Source organism: Pipra filicauda, unplaced genomic scaffold (genome assembly GCF_003945595.2).
Source record: "Pipra filicauda isolate LSUMZ 115617 unplaced genomic scaffold, ASM394559v2 scaffold315_size853536_pilon, whole genome shotgun sequence".
In the NCBI taxonomy this organism is placed as follows: Eukaryota; Metazoa; Chordata; class Aves; order Passeriformes; family Pipridae; genus Pipra; species Pipra filicauda.
This window is the reverse complement of record NW_024104438.1, coordinates 422,083-440,060: the sequence shown is the minus strand read 5'-3', so window position 1 is coordinate 440,060 and position 17,978 is coordinate 422,083. Positions and strand designations below refer to the sequence as shown.

Below are 17,978 nucleotides of genomic sequence, written 5' to 3'. Positions count from 1 at the left end.
CTCCCTCCAGAGTGGGAATCAGAGCTGGGCTCCTCTTCCAGTCCAGTCCCTTTGCCCGAGCATCCCAGATTGTTGCATGGCATCTGAGCATCCATCTTCTGGGTCTGGACTCCCAGGCTCAGCTTCTTGCTCCTGTTTCATCTGCTGCCCCAATGAATTCCTTCTCCCTCCCAAAGTCAGCCCAGGGATTTTCCCCCTTTTCACTCACATGCCTTCTCTTTGCAATTCTTCCATTTTGCCTTCTCACAGCACCTTTGTCCTTTTTTGAAGTCATGTATAAGAATGTAAAAGACCTGTTTCCTTGCAATTTGGAGATGTTGTCAGAGCCTTCTGCAGCTGTCTGTCCTGCTCCTGCCGGCTCAGCTTGGCCTCTCTGTGCTGCAGTGGTGCTCAGTGACACTGCCCAGGCCAGATCAGCCTCGGTTTCTGGTTAATTAGTATAGGCATTGTCTGCTGGACAAGGCAGGAGGGGGAAAAGCTCAGCCCAGTCGGTGAGGTGGGCGGTGGATGAGTTGTCTGGGTGGAGGAATCTGTAGGGGATGTCATCCCTGTGCACCATGGAGGGAGCCAGGCTGATTCAGAGAGCACCCGTGGCAGGTGGGTTGATTCAGCAATTTCTCCAAACAGCTTTTTTTTGGCTTTTTTCCCTTTTATCCCCTTGGGAATGACGTCACCTTTCACTTTTTTCCCTGCCCGGGTGAATACCCCAGTGTCACACGGGGCTGCGCTGACACACGTCCCTTTTTAGTGTCTCCTCTGTGGTGACAGTGGTGACTGAGCCTTCTGGCCAGATCCTGGCAGCAGCTGGAGCTGGTAGCTCCCTGCCTCCTGCAATGGGCCACCTGGAAGCACATGTGTGCCTCCCATACATTTGTGCCTTAGACCTCTGGCTGCTCCTCCAGGCAATTCAGGTCCCCTCTCTCTGCATGATGGGGAGAGAGATTCAGACTTGAAAAAACTGCAGAGTTCCCAGGCCAAGCTCCTGAGGTCTGGATGTTGCCCATCAAATGTTGAAAGGGGAATATAATTGTCCAGGACTCTCTTGGTAATTGGGCAGAAATTGTTTGAGTAGTTCAGAGAAATGGACAACTCATGAGAGAATTTGCCCCATTTGGGACCCATATTGTTTTCTGCAGGTATCCTCTCCTCTTCTACTTACTGTAAATACCTGTAACACATTTATGCTCCCAGACCTGGTGTATTGGATAAATGTGAACTATGATCACTGCTGGAAAGTTTGGAAATGCAACCAACTGATTTTTGATCACTGATCAAAAATAAAACCTCTTTGTGCTCTGTTGGACTTGAGTTCTTTTATTTCTTTTAGCAAAGAAATGCAGAAGTTATTATAAAAAAAGAAGAATGCATATTGAATGAAATTTGGCCAAGGTAATTACTATCTAGCCAGGCCTGCTGAGCAAATGGCAGGTGAGATAAACTTAATCTCAATAGCAAAGTTCAGAATACTTGTACATCTCCCCACCAGAATATGGGGTCTTTTAAAATATGATATCACTTTAACTTCCAAGGGCCAAGAAAATGCCCCTGATTTGCATTAACACAAGGCCAAGTATGTGAGAATTTGATTAAACTAAATCCATACCCTAAAACGTAAGCCTGGTTTGTAGAAGGGGAAAATGCATGGATCATTTTCAAAAATTACTGAGGAAGCTACGTGTTAGGGGAAGCCAGCAGGTACTTCTACATTTAAGTTGGTTTGAAAATAAAGCTTAGATCTTAGAAGCTTGTCAGAAAAATGGACACAGGTGTTTCATTTCTGCTTTTTGCACCTGAATCAAAGATATGGATGTGCAGAACGTCTAAACTCCGATTTAGACACCCGAATGCTCTGCGTCCCAAGGTGATGAACCAGAAAAAGCCCATTGGAGGGACCTTTGAAGGTCTCTGGTTCAACCTCCTGCTTAAAGCAAGAATATCACCAGTGGATCACCCATGGTTTGGACCAAATCTCAAAACCCACCTCTTTTGCCTCTCTGGGTACTCACCCTGGGCCTGCAACACCCACCTCTTGAAGTAGAGGTGCTCAACCCAAACCTCCCAAAGTACAATTTGTGGCCAGTGCCTCATGTTATAACATCAAGAAGAGCTTGGCTCTGTCACCTCTGTAGCTGCCCTTGGAGCAGTTGCATTCTTTTACCACCTTCCCTCAGCCTTTCCCTGGGATTCCTCATCTTGGCTCCCATTCATTCAGTGTCTGCCAAGGCAGTGGGAAATCACCCTCTTATGTGCACTGCTTCTTGATGATTTGGACATTATGCTGGGAAACTGGATTTTGAGTTTTAGGGCTCCTACAGAAAAAACCTCCCTCTGCCTCCTCCAGTTTGAACTAAACTCTTACTTAAGATCTGAACTATGAAAATGACTTTACAGCCAAAGCACTGTCTGGGGACAGGCACTTTGCTCAACTCGCAGCCTTGTGGAGGTCTGAGAATGTCTTCATGCACCTCACCTCTATCACCTCTCTTGCTCCTCTTGTCTATCCCACCAGTGAGTCCCCAGTCTTCGTGAAGCCTTTAATTTCCCCTCAGTTCTTTGGGAAGCTGGGGCTGGGTTCTTCACTAGTATTTTCTTGGTCCAAATGTGAAAGGCTACAAGCTGGGGCTTTTGTTGATTCAGTCCTGGATTCTTCTAGTGCAGGTCCAGCTGGACACCCCAAAAGCCATTTTTTTTTGGAAGCTTGGTCACAAGCTTGCCAGTCACAGATCCCCAGGTGGGCTTCCCTCTGTCTCAACCTATAGCATTGCTTAGGTAATCCCTATTTCTGCTGCCCTTGAACTTGGGAACTTGGTCTGCTGCCCAGTTTTCACATCTTTGATCTGATTATTTTAAACCTTGAGGAACAAAGGTTTCTTTGGCAGGCCACATAGCTGCACTGCTTTGAAAGGTTGGATGGGATGGGAAAAGATGCCACTGCTGCTGTGAGCTCTCTGTCGCTGTTGGTTTCCACCAAGTTTTCTTTGTGCTGCATTACCAAGACAGCACTGAGATGAAATACAGCACCTTTCCTAGATTTTTCTCTTTTAGAAACAGCCTTGGCAGTCTCCTGGAGACTCCTGCCTCCGAGTTGTAACTTCCAAGCTGCAGACATGCAAGCGCCAGTTTGTATTGGTTTAGATTAGATATGCCACTATCAGAGCCCTGATAAGGCTGACAAAAGCGGTAGATTGTAGAGAACTGCTGCTTGATAAACCTTTCCATCGACACTGATATTCAGCAAAGGGCAGCCCTCAGCCCTTGTCATCTTATTACAAAGGGACCAAAGGGAGCAAAGGGTTAGTATTGCATCTCCAAGGGCACAGGAGGTCTACCAGTGATAGCTTGAGATCTATCAAAGCCTTAGCTTTGCTTGCCTATGATCACCTGAGGAGCAGAGCTTACAGAAGACCCTGCTGTTGCTGCTGGGGTCTTGCCTTAGAGTAGGAATAAAGTTGCTGGCTGTGCCATTCACCTCCCACTCTCTTGCCTCAAACATCTGCAGCGTAGTACCACAGCCTCTCTCTGGGCATATGGACCCCTCTGCTTATGCCCTCAGAGGCCATGTATTGTCCTTGGAGCTTGGACTTTGGTGGGATGAGACTATCCTCCATCCCACTGTCCAGCTCATGGAGGCAGAGTATAAGGACTGAAAACGGTGCTCTTTACTTATGGAGCTTGTTCATGCCAGGGCAAAGAAAGAAAATGTTGGGAAATAAATGGAGCCATCGTTAGCAGTTAATGTTCTTGAGTGAGGAAGGTCTGAAAGAGTCCCCTAAGGCAGAGCCAGTGAACATTTAGCCAGTGCAGATGATTCATCTCATCCCACCATGTTTGCAGTGCAGATGTCCCCATCTGATCTAGGCACATGAAGAGCCCCTGAGACATGGTGGGGATAAGTAAATCTTCGTCTGCACAAGTGGAGGAGCCTGGGATATCGGGACGGAAAGGACAGCAGCCTCCAGTGGTCAGATGAATTCCAGTCCTGGAGGGACACCTGGCTGTTGTTGTGGGCCAGTGCTCACTTCTCCAGCTGGCCTGTGCTCTCCTTCATCCTGATTTGTCGAGCTCAGTGGCTCAGTCAATGCTGCTCACAGGGGATTGCAGCTAATTAGTCAAGGAGAGCTTCTCAGGCCCATACAGGCACGAGAAGGAGCCTGTTCCTGTCTCTCTCTGAGGCAATATATAACCACAGTTTATATATAAAATAAAGGAAAGTTCAAGCAGTAACCCCCAAGACCTTCCCTAGCAGATGGTGTTCCTTGGCTGGGGAAAGCAACAACACAAGAGTGATGCACCAGCCAGAGGGTCAGTGCTGAGGCAGGACACTGCAGTGAGGAGGGCAGAAAGGTTATGTGGGATCTGAGAACACCTGAGTTTTCACCAGGTTCAGGACCATAGAGATGCTCCATGGGAAACAACCACGGTGCCAGCAAGGCCAGAGCTGTGGACAAAGCCCAGGATTGCTACTGTCCATGTCCCGCTTTGTCCTGTCATGTTTGCTGTAATCAAAGTGCTACCCTGAGCATAGATATCCCCATTTTTCATATTATAGAGCACACAGAGACTGCCTGACTTTACCAAAGTCACCTGGAGAAGCTGATAAAACAAACATGCTGTGACTGCTCTGCCTCCACAGCATCTCTTCTGTCAAGTCCCTAGAGGGCTGTCACAGAGCCTATGGGACAGCAGATTTTGAGATAAAATTAGGCACAGGGGTATATTGTAAACCTTGGTATAGTAGGACCAGATTGCACAACCTTTTCCAGGTAACAGCGTCTCCAATACCCCACCACGGGAGCCAGCACTGCACAATTCCCTGTGCTCCCTTTCTGCTCTGTCTTTATGAGCGGCTCCTACACTTTGATCTACAAGATCCAAGCCACAACACAGATGTCCTTGAGTTGGTTGTGAAACACCTCCCTCTGAGGAAAGAGTTGCACCCATCTGTGGGGAAAGGGCTGCCGTGTTGGCAGCTCCTTGCCCTGTAAAATCACCAGAGGTGGACGTGGAAAAGTCTCTGTGTTTACATTGATAATGAGAGGAGGTGACCCACGTGGCAGTTCTGCTTCATGGCAGCTGAAATGCTGACAATTTATATCAGGCGCATCTCTGAACACTTTAATTCATCTACAGTTGAGCATTTCTGCCTTATATCTCCTTGACATGAGGGTCAAACAAATGATTCTGGGTGCGCATTTGCCTGTGCAGCTGCAGACACTCTGCAAACCTCCTTAGCCCCCCTTCTCATGCCGTGGATCTCCAAAGCTGACCAACGTGTGAGTCTGCTCCTGAGATAGGCAGAACTGAAATAGTTTGGTTTCTTCCAAACCCTTACTTTTTTTTTTTTTAAAATCTAGAATCTCCCTGTTTTCTCTGTGAAAGTTCACACTTCTGTGCCTGAGAGAGCACGGGACATTTAACTTCTTCAACAAGCCCCTGTAATGAGCTTATATATTTTTCTCAGCCAACATAATGCACTTTCCACTGGGGTGTACTCTGTATGGGGTAGTAAATGGCATTGCAAAACCCCAGATATCCTGATCGCCCCCTTACTGAACCTACCTGGTGTCACCTGGGTTACTTATAGGTCCGAAGGCTTTTATTTGCGTGTGGTTTTCAGGCCCCAAACAGCTTGTGGGCAGAGACAGGACTGGGAGATATGGGGAGATTTTTGTGCTGCTCAGGGTTATGAGATGCTTTTTTATAAAAATTGGTGCATTCTGGACCCAGCTGAAAGGTGGGGTCCTTTCTGTGTTCCTCTTTCTGAATGCCTCCCTGGGGGTAGGAGAGATCCTGCTGAAAGGAGGGTGATAAAAGCCGTTCTGTTGGCTCAGGCCTCTCAGCTTTGTAGCCTGACCTTCTGCCCCAGAACTTCGCCCTTGCCTCCTCTTCTTCAGCTCCAAAATAGGGCTCTCTGGGGAGATGTTTCCCAGCTGTTTTTGGGATTGCTGGATGTCCGTGGCCCGAAAGGTGGAGGCAGGTGTGGGAGGGTGGGAAAGGCTGGGTGGGGGAGCAGGGAAAGACTTAGGAGGCAGCAGTTCTTCATCTCCTCCGTGGACACAAGGCATTGTCGCCATCTAGTGACATGGGATTCACCGGTACAGCCCGTGTTCCTGAGAGCTCCTGGGGATGCTCCGCAGGGGGAATGGACAGGGCACCCCAACCCAAAGCGCTGCTTGTGCCTGGGACATGTAGGGGGGCCCATTGCTGGAGAGGACGGAAAAGCGGCTCAACAAACACGAAGCTGAGAGTGTTGCCGTGCTTGTCTTTGAGTGCTGCAACACTTGGGCCTGAGACCTGAAATTTTATGTGAATTTGTGCAGGAAAAAATTGTCTCCTTGCTGTTACATGTGCCTTTCTGCTTCCTCAGTCCTCATCACGCTTTTGGAAGGTGAACAGGCTGAGAAAATTCTGTCTGGAGGGATGAAAACTGATGCACTACAAAAGAAAAGGCTGGAAAAGTCTGACAGCAGCCTTAGCTGGGATTTGCAAATACAGCTGATTCCTGACATATGAGTCCAAAGAGCATGAACTTCTCAGGAACAGACAAGGTCCAAAGTGGGAGTGCTAATACCAGCAGGAATATGGAGGCACTGAGTAAGACCGGGTTAATTAAAGGCTATTACATTTTCCAGCCCTTGATCTGTTGCTGCGGTAGATGAGTCCTGACAGGCTGGTGTGCACGGGCACCCTCTTCTCCTCCCTTCTTTTAAAGTTCAAAATAATGTTAAAAATCATAGAATGAATCACAGAATCATAGAATGGCCTGGGTTGGAGCAAACTTAAAGGTCATCTTGTTACAACTACCTTTCACTAGACCAGATCGCTCAGAGCTCCATCTAAAATGAAATGCCACTCTAAACCTGAATGCATGAAAATTTCAGGGCTGAGCATGGGAAAAGCCCTCCCACTAAATGCTACTGTCATCCCAGTGAGTGTCCCAGGCACTTCCTCTGTGTTCACCTGTGGCTGCCACATCAGCAATCCCTGAATCCCAGCATGAACCACTGACCCTGTTAGTGAGGGTTATCACTGCTGATAGGCCCAGGGCATAGACAGGCTTGTGGCAACAGCCCTGCTGCAAATGCAGACAGCAGGTATCCTGGTATAACCCATTTTTTGCAGGGTTCCTGCATCTCAGGGGGATGTAATGCTGAAGGGATCATCAGTCTCATTGTAAACTCTTCACTTAGAAAAAAAAATATTAGCTGAATCAGTGAAGTCATCTCTTTAGCTGTGCTAAAACACACATTAGAAGAACTAGACATATGGTAAGTAAATGCCCTGGGGCATAATGTCGCATGGTGGTGGGAGTAGGTGAGGTCTCATTGAAGTGTACTGGGTGACCCTTGCAGAGATGATCAGATGCACATTGGTGATATTAAATTATTGCACTGGAAATAAGAACTATCAGATTGTGCAGCTTTTCCTATGGATTTGATTCTTTCCTTGTTCTAGCCTAAATCTGAGCTGACCTCGAAGTGTGCTCTGTCTCTGTGTGGGCAAGGAAGGAAAATCCTAAATTCACCTTGGCACACTGTTGTGGGAGAGGGGAGAGGTCAGAGTAGAGGAGACAAACCATGTATCCTGCAGCTTTTAATATTTCCTTTATTTCCAATATTTCACTGTTTTTTTCCAGAGGTGCTACTTGCAGGTTTTTGTGTCAGCTATCACTGGAGCATGATGAGGAGCTGAGGCTCTGGTCTGGAGACATCAGATGGCCAGATGACCTTGGGAACTTTCGATGACTTCAGGGATGATGCTGGGGGGGGGTTTAACCATCAATTTAAACTTGAACCATCCCTGATGAACAAGGTCCAGCCCCGTACCTGTTTTTTTCCAGCACCTTCTGAAAGGACCTGGATGCACATCTGGGATGTGCACAGACCCCCATTGCAGGGTCAGCATCCCACAGCATGCCAGTGTGGCATGAGGACGTGGTGTCTGCGGGTACAGGGAGGTCACAGCAGGTTTCATTTTTGCAATGTCATGGGGAACGTTGAGCACAGAGGTCTCCTGATGGTGGAGAGATATGGACTGGTTGGGTGATATAATTTATATAATTATAGATAAGTAACTCCCTGCCTAGCTGATTTCCTAGAGATTTGCTCTGCTCTGCCCACTGTGTGAGCTCAGATAAATTATTAAAAAGCTTCTGTTTATTTCCTGCTCTGCAGAACACCATCAGGGGCAACTGCCCGCAGCCTGAAGTTCTGCTTCTGCCTCCTGCTGAGGAGCTTGCAGAAGCAGCCCTTTGGAATGCTGGGTGTAGAAAAAGCTTGTTTCTATGTCAGTGCTCAGGGCAAGGACTGGACCACCCTCTTCTGGAAACTTTTCTCGTGGCTCTAGTTACTCCCCAGAGTTAGAGATGTGTCAGACTCCAGTGCTTTGGCAGGCAATGTGTCCCCTGCTGCAGACATGAGCTCTCTGGGTCATGGCAGGCTGTTATCAGCCATCCCTTGCACCTTACCTGCCTGGACTGAAGTCCCTACTCAAGCTCCAGCAGCACACACTGAGATGCACCCTGGGTTTGTGCAACTACTGGTCCTGTGTCAACCTTTCCCTTCAAAATGCACTGATTGTATTAAAATAAAAAGTAGAAAAGGGATGCACAGCCATTCCCTGCAAAGGAAATCTGATTTCTTTTTGCACAATCCCGCACGTGTCCCCTCTCCCTTCCTGCCTCAGTTTCCCCGTCGGTGGGACAGGGCTGTTAGGAGGCTGAACACTTGCCTTTGCACAGCTGACTTACAATCTGATCTTCGTTGCAAGGATGTTTCTGACCCAAAACCTGCTTTAAGCAGGTTCAATCTCAAATTGAAATCCAAGCTCACAGTTACATCAGATCAGTGTGTTTCCTCAGCTGGGGTTATAATGGAGGCAACAAGCCCTCTGTGTCCTGTGCTTGATCCCCCTCATGTTAAAAGCTCTCTTCTAATATTTAGTTAGATTTCTCCTGAGCTGCAGCATACTCCCATTCCCAGGCTCGGTGCAGGGAGGCTGTCTCTGCTGGCTGCTCCGCAGGGAACATCGTCATGTTGCAACGGGGACACGTTTTCCGTGAGCACAAGTGCAAAGGGTGACCGGGTCGGAAGCGGTGGCAGCAGGTTGTTTGTTCACTCTCCTGCTGCCCATCCCTTGCCGAGGGGCTGCAGCATTGGCCCAAGTGCCCGAGGTGGGAACAGTCGTGGGAGTTCACGGGATCTGGGTGGGAAATGGCCTCTTCCAGCAGCGCCGGTGGCTGCTCGGTCGGATTTGCGTGGACACGGAGGATTTAGCTCAGCCGTTCCTGCACTGTGTCAAATCCTGTCCTTAGTTTAACCCCTTTGAACAGAATCAGCCTGCTCTAAAAACAGTTATTTCTTTTTTAAAAAAAAAAAAAAAAAAGCTGCAGCTTTGGCAAACAGCCCACAAGAGACATGACGTGCTTGTGCAGCGGCTTCTGCGCCGTCAGGGCTTTTCCTCAGGCGGGAAGTGTCTCCGGGGCAGGGTGGGAAGGGTGAAGGGAAAGCAAGACGAGGAGGCTCCGGCCGCCTTGGCACAAATCCCAGACGGCCTTTCCATCCCCTGCAAAATGCCGCATGCCCCTCACTGGCCCCCGCTGCTCCAGCTCCCTGTGACTTTTTCTGAGAGGAGGTGGTTTGTTCCCTGAGGAGCTCTGTGTGTCCATAGGGGAAGTTTTTGAGGGAGTTGAGGGGGCTGCTCTGGGTCCCTGGCAGTGACAGAAGTCCCTCCCCAGCAGCCATGGAGTACATCAGCACACGGGGCGGCACGAGGGCCGTTGACTTCGAGGGAGCCCTTTTCTCCGGCTACGCGCCCGACGGGGGCCTGTTCATGCCCCAGAACATCCCCTCGCTGGACAGGGACACCCTGTGGCGCTGGAGCAGACTCTGCTACCGTGGGCTGGTCAAGGAGCTGTGCTCCCTCTTCATCCCAGCCGACCTGGTCCCACGGAACACACTCAGTGGTGAGTGCAGCCACGCAGGGAGCTGCTCGCGGGGATGTGCGCGAGGATTTTAGGGTGTTCAGATGCATCTGCCTGCCTACACCCCACCCTCTCGTGGCCCCCAGAGGATGGAGCCTGCTGCACTATTGCCTGCTCCTTTCTGTACCCTGATCTCCTCTGTCACCTTGCAGGAAAAGGTGTTCCCTGTGTGCAAACAGGGATTCTGGTGACTTCAGTAGTGATGGCTGATGCTGTGACCCTGCTCGCTGCTGGGTCACCTGGCTGCTCTGCTGAGCTCCAGACTTGCCCTCCCTCCAGGGCTTCCTGCTGCTCCACGCTCTCCTTGAGATCACATTTTTAATGTTTTACAACATTTAAGAGCTGTCACCTCCACCAGAGGGCAGCTGCAACCTCTGTCTCAATGGCACATAGTGATAAAACTCAGGTTTCCTGTATTTTATATTTTAGCACAGTTTTCTCTGATTGTGTAGAGTATCCCCTGGCGTTACTTGGCATAGTTATCAAACACCATAAAGCTGGGCTGGTTTATTCCTAGTAACTACTAATAACTTGTTGGATGTCTGTCACCGCTCCAGCAACTGAGAGTCTTTGGTTGTGCAGAAAGATACCAGGAGCATGAAGAACACAGGTGCAGGAAGCCATGGGTCAGAAAAACAATCTAACAGCTCCTTTAACCATTTTCCCTCTAGACCTGATCGACAGGGCCTTCAGCAGGTTCAGGCACAAGGATGTTGTCCATTTATCCAGGCTGAAAGATGGACTGAATGTTTTGGAGTTGTGGCACGGGGTTACTTTTGCATTTAAGGATCTGTCCTTGTCCTGCACAGGGCAGTTTTTGCAATATTTCTTGGAGAAAAAGCAGAAGCACGTCACTATTCTGGTGGGTGAGTATGTCTTTTTGTGGGGGGTGACATTTCTGGTCAGGCCTTTACCTTGAGAGCCACCATCCCACAGCCCTCCCCACAGATGCCCCAGGGTGGTATTGCCTTATGGGTGGCTGGTGAGTGATCTCCAGGCAATGCCAGGGTGGCTTCTCTAGTCAAAAACATCTCATGGAGCATCTCTGTGTCTTTTCTTGAAGTGCAGCAATGCAGGTTTGACTGATGCATCTTTTTTTTCTTTTCTTGGTGCTTCCTCACTTTGAAACAGGAACTTCAGGGGACACAGGGAGCTCGGCCATCGAGAGTGTGAGAGGGCAGAAGAACATGGACATCTTTGTTCTGCTGCCCAAGGGGCTCTGCACTCAGATACAGGAACTTCAGATGACCACCGTCATTGAAGACAATGTCCACGTCTTTGCTGGTTGGCACTGCTGTTGGACTGTCCACTCTATGGCCCTGCTGTGTCAAAACCATGACCCTTAAAGTCTCAGGGAGATACTCAGTGGGATTTGCAGCTTTAGCAGCTGTAGCCAGTCGGGTCATTGCCATCACCATGCCCAGACATCTTGCTAACAGGAGACGACATCCCCAGTTTGGTGACCAAGTGGTTCAAGGCTTCTTTGTCTCCTGGCCACAGATCAGAGCTACCTCCATGCAGGTGGTTGGTGTTTGGCTACACTGAGTTCTGCACCATTTCTTGACACTAAAAGGATTTGGAGTCACCTCTGCCCTCTGTCTTCTCACCTTCCTGTGTGATCCATCCCCTACCACCTTGCCATCCCCATGGGTCAGCATCACCACTGGGTGCTTGAGCTGCTTGAGTTCTCATGGACTCTTCTGCTCAGCCAGGTCTCACCTTGGCATCTCACAAGGGGAAATACATATTTGGGAAATATATATTTGGTATAAGCAGGAACCCAGAGTGCCACGTCTGCAGAAACCACCCAACATCCACAGGGTGCCACTCAGCCCCTGAGGCAGATGGGCCACAGCAAACCCCAGGCCTTGAGACCAACCCCTCTTTCTGAGCAGACATACCTTGTGCCTGATGCACTGCTGTTGGCAGATCTAATCTTTCCTTTCTCCTTTTGACAGCTCATGGGAACAGCGATGAAATCGATGAGCCCATCAAGGAACTGTTCGCCGATGATGATTTTGCCAGAAAATACAATTTGATGAGCTTGAATTCCGTCAACTGGTCTAGGATTATGGTGCAGATTGCTCACTTCTTCTATGCTTACTTTCAGTGTGCCCCATCCCTGGATACCACCCCATTGCCAGTGGTGGAAATTGTTGTGCCAACAGGAGGAGGAGGAAATATCACAGGTAAAGGGAAAAAGATAGGTTAGATAAGAGAGACAATGCTGTGATCTATAGACCAAAAGCACTTCACAGATACTAGGTATTGCTATTTATTAAAACACCCACTCTCTGGTAGGATTTCTTCAGAACCACTTTTATTTTATTACTCATGTATGCTTATTACTCAATTTAGGTGTCACTGATGATTTACAAGGTGCAGAAAAACCCAAACCACCCTTTGATGATGACTGTAGCTATCTTGAGGATGGGAACATTAGGAGAGGACAGAATGTGTTTGATGAAGAAAAGAGGGAAAATACTGTGGCTCTGATTTCTTAAGTGAGACATTAACAGAGGTGTGGAGTCCTGCCTAGTCCTACTCTGGTTTACATGGTAGTGTGTGGTCAAGAGAACCACTCATAATTGCATAATCTGGCCTTCTAAATGAGAGCCCTTGATTGCCTCTGTCCCAAAATAGGCATAGAACTGTCTTATGACAGCAACAAAGGATTTGATATATTCACTGCACTTCCAGGTTGCCCATCTGAGGCAGCATTAAAAAGCTCAAAATCTTCATCTCTCTTGCTTGCACAGCACCTGCCTGACCTGTCATCCCCTAACCATCCATCATCAAATATGGAAATGCCCAAAGGTCAGTGTTCAATGGCAGGTGGAGCATTGCATCCCTGGATTTTATAATCTGGTACTCTACCAAAGCCCTGGAGACAGATATCTCAGAGCCCACCAGGGAATATCATTCGTGTCTGCTTCTGAGCCAGTTGCTCAATCAATTTGTACAATGACTCCTTTGCTAAACTTCCTTTGGATGTTTCTTCACCAAGCACACATTTATTTTTCACTGTTTTTTCCCAGCTGGCTGTATTGCCCAGAAAATGGGTCTCCCAATTCGAGTTGTTGCCGTGGTGAACAGCAATGACATCATTCATAGGACTGTCCAACATGGAGATTTCTCAGTGGCAGAGAGCGTGAAGGCTACATTAGCATCAGCCATGGATATTCAGGTATGTAGTGACTTGGCCAAAATGGGGAAATAGCAAATATTGAATTTTTTTTCTTTTACTCCGATCTACCTGCATAATTCTGCCACTGGCAGTGCCTCTTAGTGATGCATTAGGAGGTGTGACTCCTATTAACCATTTATGCTGCAGACTGCTGAGCTGAGGTAGATCAAACACCCTCCTCCTCACTTTTCAGGGCTTGACTTTGTGATCTTCATTGTTAAGTGCTGTGTTTCTGGGGTTTTGTTCTGTGCAAGGTTAGCAAGAGAGGGACACTTTCACAACATGTGACAACTACAGAACTATAAATGCCACATGTCTCAGGGGTTTTGTCGACGCTTCTGAAAGGCTCCACCAAGAGCAAGAGGAGAGACCAGGAAGAAGGTAGGGAAGTCCAGAAGAAATGCCTCATTTATGGCTGTCTGCAGCTTGCTCAGAGCAAAACAAGTCTCAACAGGCAGGCAAAGGCCTCAGAAAGAAAAGTCGTAGAGGTACAGAAACCAAACACCTGGAAGCAAATACCTCCCGTTTCATCCCTACCCTGTGATCCTCAGGGATTGGATCTGCTTCCAAACAAGTGATCAGAGGGAAACCCTTGGTGTTGTGTCTCTGTGGCCTTAAGCTACCTGGATTTTCCAAAAGCTTTTCAAACACCTTGGGAGGACCCGGGAGCCTGGAGGGGCTGCCATGCTCTGCAGTCACTAAGTCCCTGTGCCCCTGTCACCAGGCTGTGCTCTGCAGCTTGGCTTTCCTCCCAAGCCATGAACTTGGGAAGCTCCTCAGAGTTCCAGGGGTATCTGGGCTCCTTTCTGGGCCCATGTCCCTTCAGTAGTACTGCTCTGCTGAGGTACCCAGGCATGTGCCAGCCTTTGGGATTATGGCAGCAGGCAGTCAGGCAAGGTGATATCCTGAGATTGCTGAGGAGCTGGATGGGTGTATCCCTCTACACATCCCTCTCCACACCTGCGTGGGACATCATTGTTCAGCTCACATCTGAAGCATCCATGCAAATTTTTCCACAGCATAAGAGACTATTCATTCTTGAAGGGAATTCAGGAGGTCTCTAGTTGGGGCCTGTTTAAAGCAGGGTCAGCCCTGAGGTCACACCAGATTGCTCAGGGATTTTCCATTCGGGTATCGGAAACCTTTAAGGATGGAGAGTGCACAACCTCTTTAGGTTGCCTCTTCTTCAGCCTAAAGTACAGCAGAGAAAATTTTCCCATTAGATGCTGCCTAAAGAGTTGCAGGTGAAGCAGGAAGTCTGGTGTGGATGAGCCTTGTAAGGAGCAATCCCAGGAGAATCACAGCAGGTGCTGTGTCTTTGCAGCACCTAAAGACAACCAGGGGATGTTCTCTGGCCCTGAGGTCAGGAAGCACCACACAGCTCATGTCCACATGCCAAAACTTTGTCCCTGGCATGATCTGTCCTCCAGATTGGGCCCCAAAGTTCTCCTGGACAGCTCTGGTGGCATGGGACAGAAGCAGAAGCCTTACTTAGGTGGTAAGGCCAGTACTTGCATCAGTGTCCTGGCCCAGTTCAGCTTACTGGTGTCGACACAGAGATCTGTAGTGGAAACCAAAAGGCTGGCATGAATGGAGGGTGAAGGGGAAGCATGTGTGAAGGATGTGGGAGCCGCAGAAAGAAGGACAGGAGAAGGGATGTCGGGAGCATGGTGCTGGAGGAGCTTCTGGGAGCAGGTTGTTGAAGTCCAGGGCACACTGACATGTAGCTTCTCAGGACAGCCAGGCTGGAAAGCAGAGGACAGCCTAAAACAGGGGACAACCTAAAGCAAAGGGCAGGCAACACCCAGACTAAACTGAAGATTAGAGGCTCTGGGAGGTGATGGTGGGAAGATGAAGGACAGAACTGGGGCCATAAGACACCCAGATGAGGACACAAAAGTCTGAGTAGGACCTGATGACTCTCCAAGGTAGAACAGGATGGAGTGACAAAAGGTCACAGGAAGAAAGATGTGAAAAGTTCATTCAAACCCATCACTTGAACCCAGGAGATGCGATGAGTACTCTGTGAGTTGGTGTTCCTTGTCCTGTCTGTCTCTACAAGGTGTCTCAGCCAAACCACTGGATGAATGTTTCTTAGTGCTTGTAAACATGCAGGGATGAGACAGGGAGAAGAGAAATTGGTTTGTGACCCTCCTCTATGGTCTTGCACAGAGCTCTGCTGTGGTGTTGCAACACTGATTGCTACGCAGCCATACAGGCCAGTCAGGCCCTATATGTGCCCTATAAGTTCTCAAAGATTATCAGCCAGCCCTGCAGGGAGCTGGGTGTCAATGTGAGTCACTCAGCATCTGCAACAGTGAGTAAACAGCTGGATATTTCTGGTTCTCCAGTTCACAGTGTGTTATTAGCCTGGGTTCATCATGGTGATTGTACAGATGTGGTCACACTGTTGATTCATCAGTTATCCCTGCATTTTCTGTTTTAATCTGATGGTCACTGTCAAACAGGTCAAAGGTCCAAAAGACATCATGTTCCCAAAGACTTGTCTTGGGATGTAGGTGAGTAAAGGGAAGACAAAAAGCCCACACCAGCTGCCACCAAGAAAAACTCAGCAGTAGGACCTCAACCCTACAGAGACATCAGAGAGTCAACACAGGTGCTCTTCCCCTGAGACGAATGCTTGAATTTCCACTGCTCACCTATTGCTTTGTTTTCCCAGGAGCCTTACAATGTGGAGAGGATCCTGTGGCTGCTCTCAGGCTCTGACAGCAGCCTGATAAAAACGCTGATGGCGCGATTCAGCGCATCGAAAAGGCTAAAGCTGCCGGAGGATTTGCACAGAAAGGTCAGTTCCTGACACACACAACACTATGTATGTGTGTGTGTGTGTAAGGAGAACTACCATTTTCAACTCATTTACAGAATAAAAAAATCATAGTGGAGAGCTTCCAACCAAAAATTGACGTGTGAGGCCAGAACAGAAGTTTTATATCAATGTGTGTGCACTGAGATGTTAAAAACCGCTTTTAAATTTTATTTTTTTTAAAAAAAGCTCTTTCTTCTTTGCAAAACTAATTTAATAAATGCCTACAATTATTTAGTTAGGATCTGAAACCACCCCATCCTTGGCCATGCACTGAGGCATCGTGCAGCAGATGCTAGCACAAATTGAGTGTTTGGGAGTGGGTCTGATGACTTGGGTGCTGCAATTCAGCCTCACTCTTATGGCAAATGGGAGCACAACACAGAGAGAGATACCAGAGAAAACCGAAGATATGAACTATGAGAGGGCCAGATGCAAAGCCTTGCCTCTTCCCATCCAAATTCCCAATCACTGTCCCTGACTAAGGAGGGAGGAGGATCCTTTGCCAGGTGCCTGCTCCTGCTTGCGCAGCAAGATAAATACTAAGTAATGATTTTATTAAAAGCAAGAAGAGCTGTTACACTGAGGTGGGTTTTACAAGTCCCTCAGAGCATGGAAATAGCAGCCAAGAGCTGAGCTGAGTCTCGGCTCCTTTCCACCCACGCTCACAGCACCTGTGGATGGAAAACCCTTGCTCACACTCTGTCCCCATGGTTGTTTCCAGCAGTGCTGCAGCAACCCCTCTTCCTTCAGTCCTTGGGAAGCTCCATCCTCCAGCCTCCCTATTTTGAATTGCTTTGCTGAGTGCTTGTGGCTGATGCCCTGTGCAAAACAAACCTCCCTGATTCCCACAGCTTTCCGAGACCCTGCGATCCTGCTCAGCCTCCGACGAGGATATTGTTGGAGCCATGCGGCGCTGCTGGGAGGAGAACCAGTACCTGCTGTGCCCCCACTCTGCCGTGGCTGCTCACTACCACTACTCTCAGCCAGACAGGTGAGGGAGTGTTGGGGACTGGAGCATCACTATCCCCTTGTTCCTTCAGTATCTCCAGCCTAGGGCTTGCTTACATCCCAATTTCCTTGATTTTCTTCCCTTTGCAGCATTCCCCGGTGTTGCTTAGCTCCAGCCTCCGCAGCCAAATTTCAGGATGCCGTGCTCCAAGCTGGCCTGGTTCCCCAGATCCCCCCTGAAATCACTGCCCTGACAACAATGGAGACCAGGTCCACTCCCTTGGAGCGGGAACAGGACTGGGCACAGGTGCTCCGGGGGCGGATTGGAGCCGTGGCACAGCGGTGGGAGGCAGAGGGTGGGAGTCAGTTTGCACCCCTGGGGTAGTGGAGGATCAGGGGGCAGGTAGTCACACAGACCTGAGCTACTGGGCACAGCTGGCCAATGCCTCCCAGGGCTCATTCTCTGTTCCCAGGAAAGCCCCATGTTATGCTGGGAGCCTCCATGCGATGATTTATTAGCAAGAATGCACTTCCCCATTGAAGTATATGGACTATTTCATAACACTTTTAGTAAAGACCTCTGCAATTGTATCCCCTTTGTCCTAATAATTCATAAAATCTGATTGAAACTCTGGATTGACCTGCCTGTTCCATCTTTACTGGCTATTACAGAAAGCTTCCTTAGCACTACCCACTGCTTCATGAGCATTATCCAGTGATTCTGGCTCCGTGCTGGGATGTTCAGCCCAGTAATCCCAGTAATACCCAAGATGCTCAATGGGAAACACATGCAAGACTGGAGCTAATCCACCTTACCCATCCCTGTAATTTAGGCAGTGGCAGGGATCATTCCCAGGCATTGAAACTTGCTCAGTTATAGTGTTAAATGGCAGATGTTTTCCCTGGACATGCTTATCTTACAGCACTGGAAAGTAGTTCTTTATCTCAGAGCTTTTGGTCCTAGTCCTGCTGCAGACTCTTCCCGGGCAACTTCCACTGTAACGAGTAGGAAATGGGAAATTCCCCTTATCCTC

General features: G+C 48.7%; 1 protein-coding gene across 2 annotated transcripts; it reads left to right on the top strand.

Annotated features, from left to right (window-relative positions):
* The first annotated feature begins 9,092 nt into the window (after positions 1-9,092).
* Positions 9,093-17,584, top strand: THNSL2 (threonine synthase like 2). 2 transcript variants are annotated; one of them, XM_027722861.2, is made up of 9 exons: positions 9,093-9,172; positions 9,737-9,964; positions 10,654-10,848; positions 11,114-11,266; positions 11,941-12,171; positions 13,021-13,169; positions 15,850-15,975; positions 16,848-16,987; positions 17,095-17,584. In XM_027722861.2, exons 2-9 carry the CDS (start codon positions 9,742-9,744, stop codon positions 17,327-17,329), a joined length of 1,452 nt encoding a protein of 483 aa, XP_027578662.1. In that variant the 5' UTR covers positions 9,093-9,172; positions 9,737-9,741; the 3' UTR covers positions 17,330-17,584. The 2 variants fall into 2 exon arrangements, with proteins under 2 accessions (XP_027578662.1, XP_027578663.1); XM_027722862.2 differs by having other exon boundaries at positions 9,096-9,172; positions 9,740-9,964.
* The last annotated feature ends 394 nt before the right edge of the window (positions 17,585-17,978 follow it).